The 14,774-nt window shown below is 37.5% G+C and overlaps 1 protein-coding gene across 3 annotated transcripts in view; it reads left to right on the forward strand.

Moving 5' to 3' along the window:
* Nucleotides 1-14,774, forward strand: part of MAP2K5 (mitogen-activated protein kinase kinase 5) — a 139,975-nt gene that overhangs the window by 14,403 nt on the left and 110,798 nt on the right. For all 3 annotated transcript variants that reach the window (XM_076348108.1, XM_076348110.1, XM_076348109.1), the window contains 4 exons: nucleotides 3,445-3,514; nucleotides 7,150-7,190; nucleotides 7,935-8,002; nucleotides 10,717-10,765. In XM_076348108.1, coding sequence (XP_076204223.1) covers nucleotides 3,445-3,514; nucleotides 7,150-7,190; nucleotides 7,935-8,002; nucleotides 10,717-10,765 — 228 coding nt within the window. The remainder of the gene's footprint in view (nucleotides 1-3,444; nucleotides 3,515-7,149; nucleotides 7,191-7,934; nucleotides 8,003-10,716; nucleotides 10,766-14,774) is intronic.

Below are 14,774 nucleotides of genomic sequence, written 5' to 3' on the forward strand. Positions count from 1 at the left end.
AAGAAAAATCTTGCTGCAGTCAAGGGGGTTTTGTGCTTGTTTGAGGGGTTTTCTTGTTTTGTTTCATACAGCTAGATCGCTGGTGATGCTTCCCCACTGGAATTCCTTGTGTTTCTCGATTTTCACCTCCCCCCCCCTTATAAAATGTCTGCCATTTTAGCTGTTAAACTGGAAAACTTGAATTTTCCTGGCACAGTCTTAAGATTAATCACGCCTTTGTAAGGTCATCTTTTTGCTATGCTTCCAAGCTTACTGTTAAAGTTTCAGTACATTAGAGTTATGATTGCTCAACTCTCTGCTTTCCCTTAAAAATTATGGGATGTCTGTAAATGACTTCTTTCCGATTCAGCAGCTTTTCTTCTCTGAACATTTTCCCTTCAGTTTTAAACTAGTTTTCTGTTTGAGTGTTGCATTGATGGTTTAACTTTCAAACATCCTATAGGTGTCATTTTGGGATATGTTTATGAGAAAACAAATGCTCTTAGCCTACAAGAAAAGGAATGAATCTACTGTGATCTTGGAGAATATACTGGGGAAGAAAAATACTCATTTTTGAGTATTTTGAGGCCGGCAACAAATATTTGGATGATTGAACAGCTGCTAAAATATTTCTAGGAATTTTGACATGGTGCAGTTTGCCTCCAGTTCTGTGAGTATTCTCCAAAATGAAAGTGAAGGTTTTTCTTTCAGTTTAAGAATAAAAAAATTATTCCCTGATAATACAGATCTCTTCAGTGCAGGTATGACAGTATAATTGGGGAAGATGTTTTAAATCATGCATGACCTCTTATCTTTAGGTTCTTTGGTTTCTGAACTTGGCAGTAAGTTATTTTGGGCAGCTCTGGAATTATCTTAGAGTATGCAGAAATACTTTGTATTATGCCTATGCAAATATTGTGGAATGGTAAGTAAAATTATTTTTCTGTTGTGCGTTGCAGTTAATTAAAGACAAACATTGAGTAGCAGTGGAGTTGCACTTTAGCTGTTGTCTTGTATCGGTATAAAAAGGCAGTAATTTTTTTGACAGCCACTGATTGGAAAGTTGCTTGCAGCTTTCTGAAAGCAAGGGGTACATGCTCTGGATCAATAACTGGCAAATTTTCCATTAAAAAGAATACCTGAACAACGTTCCAAATAGCCACTGGCATCTTAATTTTCCATGGAAACCTCAAATGCTCATGTGTGGAGGACAAGTCATTTTCAGACAATTTTTCCAGACTACTTGTTAACAGTTATTGCTGTCCCAAAAGGTTGACAGCTTACATGATTGATATTTCATTTACTTGTCTTCACTGTTTGAGTAATGGAGAGGGCTGTGGGTTTTTTTTCTTTCTCTCCCTCTATTTTTTTTTTTGGTAGGAAACAGCCTCATGTATGTTTATTTTAGTTTATTATTCTAGAGAGTATGTAATATATGTTTATACTGTGTATATATATGTCTTCAGGTCATAGAATGCCACTAATAAAATGGTAATTAAAAAGTTTGTTTTTTCTTAAGCAATTTTGGCCCCCAGTGGAGCAGGAGATTCTTTCACAGCTCCGTAACTATTAGGTACTGGTGACACGTTTTTATGAAGGGATATGGGGACGTGGGGGAGGATTTGGCATGTGTTATTCATGACCCCCCTGAAACAAAATAAGTCTGTGGGGTAGTCCTGACTCCTGAAAAACCTCTTGATCATTTCAAAAGAGTGGGCTTTTGTAATGAATAGCTTTGCTCTGTATAAGCACAGCGAAAGCACGTGTCACGCGGTTATTTAAGATGTAGATTTATATGTTTGTGCACTAATATGAATTAGATGCCCCGCTCAAAAATCTTGTGGTGAGATTTTAATGAGGGAAATGCTTTTAGCAGCAGGCATCGTACTAGATGTACACACAGGAGGTGGGGCTGGATGGATCCTTAAACTCTCAGCAATTCTCTTCATAATAGCTTTTTCACAAAAAGGAAATTTCTTCCTATTTCTTGACATGAATGTGAAAAACAGAAGCACTGAAAAACTTCTGCACACAAATTGACTTTGTCCATCTAACATTTGCTTACTATAGTTCACATGTTTAACCCCATTGTAAGAGGAAAGAAAATGTTTTGTAACATTAGGTAGTTAATAAACTTTTGTCTTTTTTAAGTTGCATAAGTAAAAAAAGGTTGCGTTATGGAAAACCATTGGTGTGAGTGAAATACATGTGTTTGATTTCATAGAGACTTAGAATTTTTTTCTTGTTGACATCCATTCTTGCCAGTTTGAGTAATAGTATCACAAAACACTGGTAACAGTGACACGCTGAAGTCTTAGACCACACTCGGCTGGTGAGAATTAGCATGAAAGTCAGTGGAGCTACACTGATTTATGCCATGAAGATCTGGCCCACAGCCAGCGTGTTTGCTTCAAAGATGTTAGGTGGTTGCAAAAGAAACGTGCTTTGTGATGTGCTTTCAATATTTAACACATCGTGATGAGAGATGTGTGGGTTATAGACAGTAAACTCATAGCAAGGTCTGTCTCCTGCCTCAGGATTGTCTGGTCGTAATGTTAAATGTCCTGTCTGGTGAGTGTTCGCTGTTCCTCAGGAGTGAGGGTCAATTGAAAAGGGCTAGTAAAGATTTTGATTTATTTAATCCAGATGTTTATTTCTTCATTTAATGCCACTTCTCATCCTCGTGCTGCTTCTCAGGCTTCCTCATACCACATTACATATTTTCTGTCTTCTTAGGTCTTGATGTTCAGATACTTTTACTGTTCCTTTTTGTCCCTTCTTAGCCTTTCTGTACCAATAAACTTCCCCTCGCCCCCCAAGACCACTCTTAGCAGTCCCTGTAGAGCCCAAGTGCTGTGGTCCAAGGTCTCGGTATGTCTGCGGTGGCTTTCTAATAACGCTGTGCTGCATACCCTGCTGTGCATTAAATTTGTACGCTAAGGGAATGCACGACATCCCCACTTACGTGGGATGTGGCCCCAACTGCCCTGACTGTGCTTTAGCATTGCAAATTCTTGGATAGTTTCCAGATTCATTTCTCCCTTGGAGTTTTCCTGATTGCACAGTTTTTGACTATATTTACAGTGTTTCTTTGTTTCCACATTTGACTGGTTTTCCTGGCTTCTCCAGGTGTGGCAACTGCTGTGTTTGCTGTAAACGTTTCATTTGCTCACTCTTCTGAAGCATTCCCAGGTTTCAGGTGGGCCTGAAACTCGCTTAGCTGCGCCAGTAACAGATCCCTGTGCTGGAGTCAGTACTGTGCTGGGCATCGCAGCCCCTTGCTTATGTTCCTCCGTTGCCGCTTTATTGTGTGAACATTGCAAATGGTAAGAAAGCATTCTAAAGGCTGATACGTACTATGGCAATTTATTAAAAAAAACCCAAACACTGAATTAAACAATCCATAAATGCTCTTACTACTATTCATACATTACTAATTAATCTCTTTCTTTAATCTCTCTGCAGTATTACTCCACTGTAATGGAACAGCAAGTAAATGGACAGTTAATAGAGCCTCTACAGATATATCCAAGAGGTAATGCTCAACAAATTCTAATCAACAATGATGATACCAGTAAGCTGTTTCATCAACAGTTATGTTTTCGGGAGGTTTAAATGCACATAACATGTTTACCTCTTAATTTGGATAGAAGAATTCATTATTGTGGGGAGTGTAGTGAAAGCTACATTTATTGCATATAAAATAGCTAATTTGCTGGAGTAAATTAGACTAACAAGATTCAGTTTGCATTGTACATATTTATGTACATTTAAAAAACTCATTGGTGATGGTTCTGCATGTATTCAAACCAAAGCAGATGAATAACTTAAGTTTTGGATACTTACAAAAATTGGGTTTTGTTAAGATCTTTTAATATCATTAATCAGTCTAACAGACTTGGGGGATGTGACTGTCATTGTTCATTTTGAAAATGGGAACATGTCTGTCACGGAAGCTCTATGCGTGACATATTTTATTTGAGATTTGGGCACTTAGAGATATCAAAATGATCACTAGTACTTTAATAGTTCTCCTGAACAGGGAAAGATGTAATCAATTATGTGGGCTGAGGCAATTAAAAAATAGGTCATCTACATCCTGAACAAAAATCCGTAGGCAGCTAGTTAGGTTTTTGGGAATGCGCTGCTCTTTCTGAACTCAAATAATGGTTAAGAAAAGACTAATACATTACATAATTCCGCTGATTCATTCAGATGCTCTCACTATCCAGTCTTTGAATCTCTGATTCTTAATTGATGAAACAGATAAGGTTTAAACTCTCCAAGTAAATCTCCCAGCAATAAATTAATTGAAATAATTAAAAATTAAACTCTTCTCACTTAACTGATATTATACAAATAATCATACTATGAGTTTCCCAATTAAACATTCTAGACTTCCATTAGTTACAACTCTCTGAAGTTTGAATTGGGCAATTAACCAACAGTCTTCTCAAACACATGCTAATAAGGTCTCAAAAGGAGGCTGGGTTTCCTGGTAGTTTAGTATGCTCGTATGGAAGAGACTTGAATTCAAGGGGAATACGGAGATTTTTTTTTTATTGCTCAGGCTAGCAGGATCTGATTGAGAGGGAATATCTCCCAGGTATTCGAGCTGTGGGACTCCAGAGCAATCAGCAGTCGAGATGCGTTCTCATGAGACGAGTGCAAGGACAGCTATGAAGGGGGAAGCTGTGTTCTGCCCCCTTGCCTCTTCCCAGGCTGAGATGCCAGGGTCTCAGCCTTTCTCCTGAACCTCTTTCTGTAGAAGGCCATTTAATTACTGACATACACTTTGTCTAAAAACGCTGACCACCTCTTGCAAGAAATAAAATGCCAGGCTTTCATGTGGCTTGGAGAAACTGATATAGCGGATGATCCTAGTAGGTGGGAAACCCTTCTTGGAAATACAAGGCAATTAGATATATTTCCCCTCAAGCAAACGGTTCAAGGAAGTTGTGGCAGGAGGTGCTCAGTAGCTGGCATGCCTGAGTGTTTAAAGGGACATTTTGAGGTTACAAATCAGGCTTAACCTTCTTTTAGTCTCCTTTTGGGTCGTTCCTGAAGAACCAGCCACGTAGATTCCTTCTCCTGCTGCTTTCTCCTTTTTCTATTTCCTTTACATGCAAGGATAATCTTCTTTGACTGTACAGATTCAGAATTCATCTCCATGCTGCTGAGGATATAATCCCCGTGTATTATCTCCACATTTTCACCGTTGGCTCAACTGCGCACGTGTCTGCTGGGTATTTCCTTGTAGGTGGCTTGCCCCTTACTCTGAATTGCTTCAGAGCAGAGTTGCTGTTTCATCTTTCCAAATCACCTTCTTAAAACATCTGTTCTTTCTAGGTTACAGCTTTAAAGCTACCCTGTGTTCCCTTCATACCTTCATATACTGCCTCTAAGTTCTGCTGCCACTTTTCTGCAGTATCGAACAAAATGCACTTTCCTGCGTGTTTTTTCTCCTGTCTTCTGGCATTTAAAGTTCTAGTCCTGTCTCTCTAATGAACATCTCAAATTTTGTTAGCACAAGCACTTTTCTTTCATGCCCTTTTGGCCGTGTCTCTCTACGTACTGCAGTTTAAAGCCCCATCAGTAACATGCAGCTTTTCTGCCTGTAATTTAAGGTTCTCTCTTTTTAAGAGCTTCCTTTGCAAGCCCAATCTTCCTTTGAGTCCTTTTCCATTTTTTGCTTCTCTTACTTCTGAGGAAGCCTCCCAGCTGCTGTCTCCAGTCAGCTTCTGAAAACTCGTGTCTTCCATAAAGCCTGCCAGTAGTAAATGTCCATGTGCCATCCTGTGTTACCTTGGCTGTGCTGTATTCATTTGATAATTTAAAGGTCTTTAAGGGGAAAAAATGGTATTTTGTCTATTTTTTTTAAAAAATGCATTGTTGCTGTCTAGGTAGTAAGAGCCAGAGTTCTTTTTTTGTACTGGAAATAAACCTCTCTGTGCATATACATAAACAAGAGAGTGTATGCATACATGCACACATATACATATCCTGTCTATGTTATATATGTGTATACATATCCCATCTGTGGAGTGCAAGGTGAATATACAATTCAAATATATATCTCATAAAAAAATATTATTCTTTTAATATCTTGTTGAAAATGTTGATTTTAATCTATTGGAAAAAACATAATATGCCTATTACTGTTTTCTGGGTTTTTTACGCCCACAACATCATAATATTTTTCTTCTATAAGACGCACATTCTAATGTCATTTAAAGGCACATGGCCTGGCCCTAACTGATGTGTTTAATAACTATCATCTGTGTCCTTCTGACTAATAAATAGTTCTGTTTCCTGCCGTCAAAAATTGAAGCAAAATGCATGTGCATCAAAGAAAGAGAAAAATCAAATTCATCCCTCCTCAGACAATCAATCAAAAGTGACAGGCCCTTTAACATACAATTTGTAGGGCACTGTAGTTTTAAAATGGGAACTGTCTGTAACATGTAGCTAGAAGCCTTTGTGACTTTAACATTTGACAAAAGCACATCCACCGAATGGAAGAACACGGCAATGTATAGTTCGAGAGACTTTAGGAAAATACTTTCTCCTCAAGCAGCATGTCCCTCTGTAAACCTAGACATCATAATAAGATGCCACATTTGTACATCTGTGTCCAAAATGTGGCATTTTGTATTGCATTTATCCAGTATTTGGCTTCTTGAGACTCGCTGCTGTTGCCCCTGACATGTTTTTTCCACATTTAAAACAAACTGTCTGCATTTGACAATATGACTAATTCATGATGTGTGGCAGCTGATTCCTTTAAAATATGGCTTGCAAATATTTCTGTTAAATGCCAGAAAAAATACAGCATGTGAAAATATAGTGACATAAGATATTGATTTTAATTTGAATTACAAAAAGAATCTGATAATTTAAGCCACCAGTTCTCTTGATTTTGATGTGTTTTAGGCAGAAATTAGAATTTATATTACATGGTGTCAGAAAGCTCTTAGCATTTATAAATGCTCACTCCTGCAAGTTAAAAATCCTGGTTCATAATTCCCACTCTGGGTCTTGTGAGGCACTTTTCAATCATTTCTCTCTGCTAATTTTGGTGTCACCCTCATTTCTTTTTAAAAGATTCATTTTGAGCAAATTTGTAAATGGCCCTGATGTGTTCTACAATTTAGTCAATTACTGTTTCAGCCTGCAAGCCTCCTGGGAAACGGAACATACATGGCCTGAAGGTACGAATTTCAATAATTGTTTCAGTAAAGTTAGATGGATTTGTAATGCTGTGTTCCACTTATTGAAATGTCAAATAAAACTGCACTTTCTTGAGCTCTGACAAGCAGATTTTTTTTTAAATTTTTTTTTTTGTGAGGATGGGAGAAGGATTCATCTGCTGGTGTTGGCTGCGATATCTATATATACAGTTTTATTAAAAATGGAATTGCCTTTCTTTTTGTTTTTAACCTCTGTTAATAAGGTTCCTAAATTTTAATATTGTTTATCAACTAATGTCTGCTACTACTTCAAAGAGTTTAAAAAAAACAAACAAACCCTACCATATTAATTTGATTTCAGTAATTTATCTAAGTGTGGAAGACACTGCAATGAAATTCTTTTAGGTTGTTTGATTCATTCAGGTATGGTTATTGCTTCTGCAATCGTACCCATTTTGAAATGCAGAAGACTACAAATACATTAAATGATTGTTTAGTTTTTAAAATGAGAATAAATGGTGGACATATCTCTTTTTTTTCTGTATTATTAAACTAAGCATTTGAGATGTAAAGATAGTATATTGTAGTCCATGAATTATATAGCCTGCTAACCTACATACAGGCAAGACCTCAACCATCAGCATGCCTAGCAACAAGCTAATTAACCTTCGTAGTGAAATGAGAAATTCATGGCAAATTACAGGTTAATTAGAATAGTGTCCTCTGAACACAAACGACTGATAAAGATTCTTTCCCTGCCTGCAGGTAAATACGCGAGCAGGGTCTGCTAATAATAGCAGTTCGGCAGTCTCGGATTCCCTTCCAAGCAATAGGTAAGAGTCAAGAGCGGGAGCATATGTTTTATTTTGTTTTCTTTTATTAAAACAAAATGGAACCTTGTGTGCGGTAGTTACCAACGATAAGCTTGATGTTGAATAACTTTTTCAATATGACTACTGGGCACGCAGGAGTGAAGTGGGGAAGACGAAATTACCTTGATTCATGGATCTTGTTAGACTCGTACTGCTGGTTCTTCAGGAGAATTATTTTCTGCCGAAAGAAATAAGCCTTTGCTGGGTTTTTCAGATGGCTTTGTCCTTTATAAAGCATTGAAATACTGTTTATGGGTGAGCTAATTTGTTTTAGTTGATCTAATAATCACTGTCTATGGCAAGGTCTGTACGTTCAGGTCTTCGTTGCTTATCTCATTCCAGGATTCTTTGATTTTAAAATTTGATATCCAATTCAGTAGGTTTATTATTGTGGGGTAAGGTTTTTGAAAAATCTGAACAGCTTAGGTGCCCTGTTTCATACAGTTTCAGCAAAGTTTTGGATGCCATCTCCCTTATCTTTCTCTTTAGATTCCAGTCCTAATTTCAAAACCCATCTTAAGATCTTAAAATGCAAGAGAACTCTCTTTTTTCCTAGAGATCTGTTTTTAAATGCGGGAGCATAAAATCCCTTTTATTACATGAACTGTTACAGGAAGGTGTTCTACTCCATACTGATGTTAAAACAAACAAACAAAAAACCCCACAAAAAACCTTGTGTGTTCTTAAAAGGAAGTAAGAAAAGTCTGGTTCCATCCTCTTCATATAAAAGCATATTTGAAATGTGGGAATAGAAATCTCTGGAGGTCCCTTTCAACCTAAATTATTCTATTATTCTAATAAGCATACAGTATTACATTTATCCGTGCATCAGCATGCTGCTCCTTTTTCTCTCCGAGAGCATTTTGAGAAAAAATTGAGAGATGAACATGATCAAAGACACAATCATATTGCATTAAGCACGTTCAGTTGGTGAAGTGTTGGTACCCGTTCTGGCAGACACCGCGAAGTGCTGCAGTGGTGGGACCATCCCACAAACCTTGTCTTTGCGTGGTGGGAGTGATGTGACGTGGTTACCTGTTGATGAGGAGGATGCCAGCCCATATGGTTGGCAGCAGTGCTGGAGTTGTGCTGCAGTGGGTAGCCGCATTCAAGTACCACTAAAACCAGTTTTGATGCTCCCTTTAGTGGCTTTGCTAATTGTAGAGATAAAAAAAGAAAGCCGGTACCCTGTGTCAATCTCCTCTGGCAAAGTTTGCCCCCATCCCTTGGGGAAGATTTGCTGTGTATTGCAGTGGTGAAGATCCTATCCAAGACTCTTTAAAGAAAATAAATCTGAATGTCTTTATGAACTGCAGTCCTCCTCCCAATCTATCATAGCACTGAACTAAATAAAGCTGCTTTCTGCCGCTGTTGTGCTTTGGCTTTCAGTACTTCTGTACTTTGAGCTTGTTCTTAAAGTGCATTGAAAATGAGGCTTCTAGAAGATTCTTGTCACCTTATTTGGTGGTTAATTGCCATTCCTTTTCCGAAACCTTCTGCACTATGAGTTTTGTTTTTGAAGTAATTGAAAGTCTCTCTTTGTTTCATGTTCACAAATTGTTAGTCATGAAAGATGACAAGATCAACTTATGTTTCCTTGGAAAACTTAATTTTTCTTTAAAGTATTCGTGGGAACAAGAGGCCTATTAAAGAACAAAGCCACCAAATATGAAATCTGTGTTTTCACTGTTCTTGTTAATAATGATCTGTGATCAAGACACGTGCACATGCCTTTCAAGAATATATTATTTTGTACTTTTTTTTTAACTTCAGTAATAAGAGCAGAATGTCTCTTTGAGATGAAGTTTTGCAGGCATACTTCTACCCAGGCAGTTTGTTGTGTTGAACGTACAAGGAACAGAGTTTGTCAGGAAAGGAGGTGAAGCGGTGTTTTGCAAGTGGGCGGAAGTAGTTTGAAGCCGTTAATAGTTTTACCTACAAAACACACCAAGCTGATAGTTGTAATTGGTTAAAGTTCTCTTACTAGAAAAAAAGTAATATGGGGTGTTTTGCCTAATGTAAGGCTACTGACACAGGAGTAGTTTCTCCTGAAAAAGCACAGGGACTGCAGCAGCAAGCTGCCTTGGAATGGATGCACATGGCAGTCTGGACTCACCCCCCTCAATTTAGGCATGTCCCTGAGATGCCTAAATCAGGAGTTGCACTCACCTGCTCACCATGCTCCAATCTGCAGTCAGGTGAGGTAGTGAGGCATCATCAATGGCACACCCTTCTGCTGCAGATTTATAGAGATTATTGAGGGATAATGCCTTAAGGGGTTTTAAAACAAGATGAGGCACCTGAAAACTAGATGTGACCCTTATTTTCATGTTGTTTTTTGAAACACCTGGTGTGTGAGAGTATCTTTTTTTCTTCTTTGAACTGACAAACCATAGGTTGTATCTCAAAGGGTTGTATAGTCAGGTATCTAAAAAAGCTAGTTTGTAAAGGTGAAAAATATATTGATTTTCTTAAATGTTCATTGCTTCTCCATTTCTGCTCTCTGCAGTTTGAGGAGTAGCTATAGTGAACATCAGTCAGCATTGCTAAAGTTAAATCTGTTCAGAATATGCAACCATGAACTTAACCTGATGGCTTGTTGTTTCTTATGGTTTCACTTCATTTTATAGAGTGAAATAGCACAGTTGTTAAAAATAATTGCCTTTTATTTTCAGCTTAAAAAAGTCTTCTGCAGAGCTGAAGAAAATACTTGCAAATGGTCAGGTAGGTGTACTGAATTGAGTCTTGGCTACATGCATGTCTCGTTACTGCCTAATACTGCAGTGATTGGCATACCACAAATAGGTGGAGAGATGCTTACTGCTCATTTAGTTGTAATGTGTTCTTTTAATACAGAACTGGAGGAACCATGAAAACCTTCATGATATGAATGAGTTATGTGTCCTGGTTTACTTTGATTGGCATAGCAATTTGCTTCCCATTTCTCAAAATGTGCTAATCTGATTTAGCTCCAGATAGATTGAAGTACCTCACACATGTTGCGCTGCTGACACAATTTCAGGGAAGTTAATCAATTTTGAATAACTAAGTCAACTGCTCAGTTAGAATGACCTTCGTCTTTTTTAGGGCAGTAGATGCTTAAATATTTAGCAGGTTCTTGCAAGGAACTGCTCTGTAATATTTGGACTCACCTTATGTTGTAGCTGCTTAAAAAAACAAAAAAACCCAACCACAAAAAAACCCTAAAACAAAAAAAAAAAACCAAACCCAAAGTTGTAGAAAGCTGTCTTGTTACTTTCTCTTCCTGCTCCAGGCATTCAGATTCTGGCACCCAGAAGTGAAAGGTTTAATGTAACAATTGATGGACAAGTGGATGTCCTGGACAAACAGAGCAATCATTTCTCACCCATGTTGAGCTGAACGTATGGGCAGGCTTGCAGTAGCATAATGACATTAAATATACACCGTTAAATTAAACTACCTTAAAAGAATCCCAGATTCTTCAGCAGCAACATAAGTATGTTTTAATGTTTGTCATAGTGAAAGCCCTTTGATAGCCTTGGAGGCAGGCACCTGTCCATTGCGATCAAGCTTGCCTATTAGGCTCTATTGACTGAGACATCTGTGTCACTGCAAATAAAAGACTCTTATTGATTTTCTTAACTGCTGTTCACTTCCCCTCCATGTTTCGAAGGCTGAAATCTTAATTATCTCAGATGCGTATTCAGTGCCTTCACACAATGACCTCTCCAAGCCTCATTGGCATTTCATGAATCAAGTAGTTGTAGTTGAGCGTGTCAAGAAGATAAAGGCAGGTCTTCATGCTTGTCCTTCAGTATCACCTGTAACATTGTGGTCTAATAGATGAGAGTGCCCCTCTAAAATGTGAGTCGAACAGCCCGCTATTGCAGCCTTGCCTCTTTGGCACTGAATCCTTTGAATACAGCTTCAAAATGTGTTTTTAAGCTTGTCAGCGTTCCTTACGTGCAGACATAGTATAGTTCTAATATTCACAGATTCCTACCAGGCAGATTTGTTAATGTTTCAAAATTGTAGCTTAAAAATATATTTCTCTGGATAACTTAAAATTATGTAAATACCAGCAGCATGCTTCTGAACTCTTAAAATGAAGTTGATAATTACTTCAATATTACTAATTTTTTTTAAGTAGACTTACTGAGTGTGAGTAAAAGCCATCTTTTTGTGATTGAGTCCGTAAGCTGTATTTTGCATTTTATTTATTCTAAGTAATAGGAATGAGTATTTTGTGTGCCCTGCAGTAGATTGTTACAGATTTCTTTCCTGCGTAGTAGAATTTTAGAAAGATACAAAGGAACCAAAACTCTTATTATGATATTAAAAAATGTTACTTAAACCCATTAAAAAAAAAAAAGTAAATTTTGATACTACCTTTTAGTCACACTGCTCTGATAGGAGTTACACTGCTTTCTGTCGAGAGAAAATGCTTTTTGTTATGCTGCATTGTGTTCTGCAAATTTGGTCACAGATCCGTAACTGGAGATAGGTTTCTAGTCATAACTTTAACTTTTCCTCCTTTTGGGGGATGAAGTCACACTTATCATTACTTAAATATGGGTTGGGTTATTATTTTTTATTATTTTTTGGCAGTTTATGCTTTCAGGCATTCATAATGATATTCCTCTAGTAGTTTCCATTTAGGTTTACTAAGGAATTCATATTAATCATTAAAAGAAGGGGACATGATTCTTCAAGATAATCAAATATTGACAGGTTAGAAATAGCTTTCTGCCTAGGTTCATTGATATAGGTGATGTGATATAAATATTTATTTCTTTTCTGTCACTCAGAGTAAATGCCACCAATTGATTCAGCATTGATATAGTGTCAACAGTTCATAAGAAACATTTGACTGGCTTGTGTTTTCCGATTAGTCTCTGCTCTATAAAGTGGGATTTACTAAATCTCTTCAATTGTCTGCTCATAGAGTGTGACTGCTTTCTGAAACCATTATTGCTTCAATTCGTAAAGCAAAGGTATGGCTATAGGACTTTGCCTCTGTCAGGCCTCTACATATAAAATAAGGATTAATTGAGCATTTTGTTTTTAATGATTTACAAGAGATAGACACTGATTTCTTTCAAAAACAGCAGGTATAAGCAAGGGATGTTTTGTTTGCTGATCCATAATTGAAGTCTGTTTTGCTTTTTCATTAATTCTGTTAATATTGGCATCCGATCAAACTTGGCTTTGCAGGTTTAATATTCCACTCCATACTGTCGAGTTCGTTGTTGTTATGCTATCATTTTATGATTGAGAATCCAGTTTTCCCAGTAAAATAAATAAATCACCACATGTTTTTGGCATCTTTATTTGAGCCAGTAAATCACACTTTATCTCTCTATCGGTTGCTGGCAGATACTTGCTCCACCCCAGTCTTCCTATTTCACCCGGGGTTTCTGGTTGCTCTTTGAGCCTAGAGACAAGAAGTGGTGCTGGGCTGGCAGCGGGTGCGAGTGGTGCAGCATCGCAGTACGGCACTGCTCCTATCACTGGCTTTTAGGGAATGGTGTGAAGAAAGTACTCTCCTTTTACCAGTTAGCAAAAAGCAGGAGGAAAGAGAATACGCTTTACGTCTCTGGTTCTGCTCAATTTGTTGCTTATAACTTGTGTAACTACAAAAAAATTATTCTTTTTTCCCCACAAGAAGCAAAGATACAAGTATGCTCGGAGCTTTGTGGATTCATTTGATTCCTCTTAAGAGTTTTGTGTGTAAGAACGTTGCTGGGAATATAGGAAAGAGATGTTTGTTGTTACCTCAAAGACTGGAGAACTAAAGTCCTCCGGATTAGGAGAGCAGAACTCCTTAAACACAGTTTATGCTTTAAATTAATGAGTACTGCAGTCTGAGAGAAAGTATGTTTAGAGCAAGGATCCAGTATAGATTCTCTATATTTTTAAACCCATTCATGAATTATTGTTCTTTATGAGGTGTCTTCCCCCCCCCCCCTTTATTTGCATTCTCTGATTGATGCAATAAGCAAGATAGCTTTCAGTGATAAAATAAATTTTCATTTTCATCATAAACCTTGGTAGTTGAATGGGCCATTTCATACCCTTTTAAGATATCTGGCCCAGGTTTAACTACAAATAGGTAATAATGTAGAGTCAACTTCTGCTTTGAGGTATTTTGAATTTTCTCAGAACTCAAAGATTTTGACCTCAGTGGAAGAAATGCATAGAGGAAAAGTATGTCCTGTGAGAAACAAGCGTGCTTTTTATTCAGGTAATGAAAGGAAAGAATACAAATTTTGGAGTTCATAATTTCTGTCCTTAAAACATATTATTTTAAATCAATTAAATATTCCATTTTCTGGTGGTAAGACATGCTGAATATTGACTCTTTAGGGCATTTCAGCTTGTTACCATCACTTACTTGTGCCAGTTGAAGCCAGGGGCAAAGTTCCTCTTATCTTCACTGATGTCACATGAAAGGGGATGCTTAAACATGGCTTAGTAACTGAAAGGCACATGTCCCTACTGAATTTTAAAAGCCATTTCAGAAGGTGGATAAATACAGTTAGCTTATGGCGAGGTCTGTGTGGCTCTCACCGCGGTGCTCATGCTACTTGAAACAGCTAATTTGAAGCTATCTCAGATGTGGTTACGTGATCTCTAATCACATCAGTGATAGCAGACCAGACGTATCATTAGGGGTTTTTTGATGCCTTTTAACACACAAAAATGACAGAAAGTCTTTAAGTAGCCATACCAACTCGTGTAAAATGTTTAA

The sequence above is a fragment of the Aptenodytes patagonicus genome, chromosome 10, assembly GCF_965638725.1.
Source record: "Aptenodytes patagonicus chromosome 10, bAptPat1.pri.cur, whole genome shotgun sequence".
Classification (NCBI taxonomy): Eukaryota; Metazoa; Chordata; class Aves; order Sphenisciformes; family Spheniscidae; genus Aptenodytes; species Aptenodytes patagonicus.